The 4,952-nt window shown below is 31.5% G+C and overlaps 1 protein-coding gene across 1 annotated transcript; it reads left to right on the top strand.

Annotated features, from left to right (window-relative positions):
- Positions 1–4,005: 4,005 nt before the first annotated feature.
- LOC131061368 (ethylene-responsive transcription factor 12-like) lies at positions 4,006–4,665 on the top strand. Its single transcript, XM_057995013.2, has one exon. It carries the CDS (start codon positions 4,006–4,008, stop codon positions 4,663–4,665), a length of 660 nt encoding a protein of 219 aa, XP_057850996.2.
- Positions 4,666–4,952: the final 287 nt, after the last annotated feature.

Here is a 4,952-nt window from a genome sequence, read left to right as displayed (position 1 = left end):
TCACTTTGTCACAGTACACCTAAACCCAAAACAACATATCTCCAGTTGTCAAAGCTCCAGATACTTCATGATACATTATATATACAAGTTATAAAGTGTTCACAAATAGACTCCACACATCTGCATGATCACAATACTATCCCACTATTACTGCATTATACTAGACCACATTTGAGCCAAAGAGTATCACAAAGTTACACATCTAGATCAACAAGCTTGACATCAAACCAACAATTTTGACATCGATGATAACACAAACTCATATTTGCAATAAGAAGAGACCACAAGATAAGGACATGTGTCTCAATCATAAAGGAAAGTAGGTAGATTCCAACCACCTCTCAAAAACTATTCAACAAAGAATATTAAATGCTAGTTACCTAAGTTGGACTTAAGTAAATGTAAATAGAAAAACTTATTTGCTCCAACTTCCCCTCTTATGTGAAACTTAAGGAGCAAATGAGAATGCAGTATGAGATGCATTATGGGTCCTAAAAACAAAGCCATGTTAGGTACCCATGTACAACTACAATGCAATGAAATGCAATCTCTCACAAATAAAGAAAAGGAGAAAAACATTGTGGGAGAAAAATCCTCTCCAAAAGAGAGAACATAAAGAACTAAGAAGCCTCCAAAATGATGTCCTAAAAGAAAGAACAAGAACAACATCACTGAAGCACAAAGAATTTGAAGATAATTTTTGATTTAAGACTTATATAGTTCTATAATTGAAGATCCACCTCTAAAACAAAACGATAATTAGGACCACAAAGACAACAAGCTACATGAGTGCCCTAAATAACACTAGAACAATGATTGGAGGGAAAAACTGCAATTACATCTATCAATAAAAAATACATATGGCACATAAATATGCACGAGTGATGCCAATGACACTACTCAACCAATGCATGTTGAAAATACATGTGCAATAGTATGAAGAACCATGATCAATTGAAGATAGAAGGTTACCTCCACAAAATAGGAATGCAAGAGTTTCTCAACTCACTCCAAGTGAAACCAAGGAAGCATTAGCATGAACAATGTACTATCCCCTCATAATATTAACAAGGGAGATTCATGATAGGTCCACTAAAATGGTGTGTCACCAAGAAATGCATGAAGGAGAAGATACACCATTTGAAGTGACCAAAATAGAGTAGTTGCAATTGAACAAATGGTGTGCACCAAAATTACACACACACAGGAGGCAAAATATCAGATATTATTATTGTTGTGGAGAGACACTCACTTGACAAATTTGTGATTGAAAAACAACAAAGGTACTAAACAACCTCCCATGACACTTATAATATAGTGCAAGTACAATAATATGGCACAACATTTTATGTAAAATTCCACAAAAATACATGACAAGATATGACACTATATCTCAATGTGTCCACAAAAGAAAGTGCTTACAAAATATGCTCAACTGATCCATAAGGACAAAAGAAAAAAATTAAGAAAATACATGTACCATTGGAAAGTGCATGGAACCACCTTTCTGATGATACCTCATTTTCCAAAGACACATGACAAACGCCCAAGTTATGACCATTTGAAGAAAAAATGCTAATAATAGTCCTAAGGTGATAAAAAATGATCCACCCCCTTTAGCACCTAGGGGCTAGGGTGTGGTCACCATGTGACCATCTAATCAAAAAGTCAAAAAAAAGGCCCCCTTGGTGGAGGGACATCAATGGAACCAATGAGGTGGTGGGGTTTGATGGCAGCTTCACATGCCAACCCCCATATATAACCACCATACTAAAATCACATGCCTCAAACCACATGTCATCCTGAACATCTGTAAAAACTAGAGGCATAATATATATACGCCCTTAGTCCCAATTTATTCCCCACATGTTACAAGAGTTTCACCACTTTCGTTCCCAGATATAACCCATAATTTTGTTAAACTATTTCTAGCCAATTTAAGGACCTTGTTCTACACCTTTAATTATCAATTAGAATCTAAGTTAAAGTATTATATATATATATATATATATATATATATATATATATATATATATATATATATATATATATATAATTAATAAGTTTAGGAATATGACTTTATCATTCCATTTATATGTAGAATATTCTATAGTGGTATCAAGGAGTCTTTTCTCATGATTGTGTAAATGCAAATATAAATTTTTTAAATTTTTGATACTTATCTACATCTTAGATAATTAATAATATTTTATTTTTGGCTCTAGTTAATTTTTTTTACTGTATGAACACATTTTAATTTTTAGTTAAAATTTTTTATTTTCATTGAAGAGTTATTTTCTTTTCAATAATAACACAATAAATTAGAAAACTATGTCTTTTAAAAAAAATTAACAATAAAATTTAATTTTACTTTTATTTCAAAAAATATTTTATTTTCTATGTAATATCTAGCTAAATGATTTATAACAATAAATATATAGTACACTATTTATGTTAACATTTATTCAAGAATAAAAACTAAAACAAATGAATTAAATAGAATAGTTCTTAAATATTTTTTATTTTTTTCAAATATAAATATAAATAGAATAACTTTAATATCTATGAGCTTTTTTTAAATAGATATATTTAAAAATATACATTAATTTTCAAATTATGTACATAATAAATATATCACTATTATAAAATAAATTAACATTAATAATAACTCTTAAATATTGTACTCGTGTCTATAACTATGAGCTTTTTTTAAATAGATATATTTAAAAATATACATTAATTTTTAAATTATGTACATAATAAATATATCATGATTATAAAATAAATTAACATTAATAATAACTCTTAAATATTGTACTCGTGTCTATAATTATATTATTGTAACTTGAAGTTCAATTTAATGAAAATTACTTATAATATTTTATTAACAAATAACAAGGATCTTGAAATTTATTTTATTTAATTTTAAAATTAAGATTAGTAATATTATAATATAAAGTTATTATTTTTGAAAAAATAATAAAAATATTGAAATTCACTCCATTCCATATTCAATTTCTTTGTAATTAGAACTTGTGCAGGTAAAACTTAAATTCTATAAAAAAAATTCAAGAGATAGTAAGCACCTTGAAACTTATTTCATCTAATTCTCATTCAATTTTATTGTAATTAGAACTTGTCATAGTAAAACAACAACCACTTTGAAACTCACTAACTAACAACAACCACTTTGAAACTCACTATCTAACTCACATGCAATTCTATTGTAAAAACTCATTCCATCCTCTCCTGTTCAATTTTATTACAAATAAATCTTGTGATAATAAATCTTAAAATTACCTAAAAAAATATATACACCAAACAATAAACACCTTGAAACTCAATAAGTGCTATTTCTGATTGTAAAAATTCATTCCATCCTCTTGTGTTCATAAGTAAAAATTGTGATGATAAACTCATTTTATCTTCTCTTATTCAATTCTATTATAAGTAAATCTTGTGATGATAAATCTTAAAATTACCTAAAAAAAATTCACCAAACAATAAACACCTTGAAACTCAATAAATGCTATTTCTGATTGTAAAACATCATTCCATCTTTTGGTTTTCAATTCTATTATAAATAAAACTTATGATGATAAATCTTAAAATAACCTAAAAAATTTCACCAAACAATAAACACTTTGAAACTCAACAAATATTATTTCCACATGAATTTTCTCCATCAACATTTAATATCACACCCTATCATCATTTAATATCACACCCTATCATCGGGATGCAATGAAAACTGAAGTTAAAAAATAGAAAAAAAAGGTACCTTGTATTTATATGACAACCCACCCCACATCATTTTCGAAGTGGAAGGACCATCTTACGAAGTAATCTGGTGGTGGTAGCCTTTGGCCCTTCCTTTGCTCTTCTATATATAAACCTAAACTTTGGCATTGGATGATACCATACAAGCTACGACTCAATCGAAGCAGATTGATATGCGAGAGCTTCTCCCATCGATTCCTTCTCATCAGAACAGCTGCTCTCACAATGTCCTTCAAAGGAGCCCAACGAATTTCCAAGAAGGAGAAGGCAATGCAGTACATAGGAGTAAGAAAGAAGTACCATGGAGGCTTTGGAGTAGAGATTCGAGACCGCGCCATCAATGGTCGTGTGTGGTTGGGCACCTATAAAACCCCTGTGGAGGCAGCCCTTGTATATGATGAGGCAGCCAGAGCTGTGAGAGGTCCCAAAACCAAAACCAATTTCCCACTTCCTCATTTCAAACCCACCTGCACCCAATTTCTCTCATCTGGAGCTTTGGAAATCCTCAAGGCCAAGTCTAATTCCCCACTTCCCCACCCCAATGATGCTCAAGAAAAAAACGCCACCACCCATCTTCCACCACCTAGAGCTTTACAAGGCCGCAAACCCATGAAAACCAATGAAAAATCCAATGTCACTAAGCCCTGGACCCATGCTTTTCTCACTAGATACCACAATGTGGGCAATGCCAGCTCTGATCTGGCTTCTTGTGATGCTCAAGTGCCGAACCTTCAGGATAGTGTAGATTTTGATGGTGTTTCACCTTCGTCGACTGTGATAGACAAGGATAATTCTTCCACAACATCTGGGCATAATGGGAGGTGGTTAGATTTGAACCTTCCTCCACCGGATGAAGATGATGAAGACCATTCTTGCTTCGTTTGAATGCTCCAGGATCTCTTCTTTTCTCATTAAAATCTCTTTTCTTTCCTTTAGTTTCGTTTTTAGTTATTAGGGCACGTTTCTTACTTACCATCCACCAGCTTGAAATGTCTCTTTCACTTGTGATATGGTGTTCTACCCAGATCTACTTCTTATTCCATCTGGTTTTGGAAGATATGTTTCATGTTCTAAAATGTCTGGTGCAGTAATTTTTCTACATGTACTTTTTGAAGGGCAGTTTAGAGGCTTTTGAATGTCAGCAAATATGCTTGCACTGTTGCCCATCTGGA

The sequence above is a fragment of the Cryptomeria japonica genome, chromosome 11, assembly GCF_030272615.1.
Source record: "Cryptomeria japonica chromosome 11, Sugi_1.0, whole genome shotgun sequence".
In the NCBI taxonomy this organism is placed as follows: Eukaryota; Viridiplantae; Streptophyta; class Pinopsida; order Cupressales; family Cupressaceae; genus Cryptomeria; species Cryptomeria japonica.
Note: the sequence above shows the minus strand (reverse complement) of the source record. Positions and strands in the feature narration are given on the sequence as shown.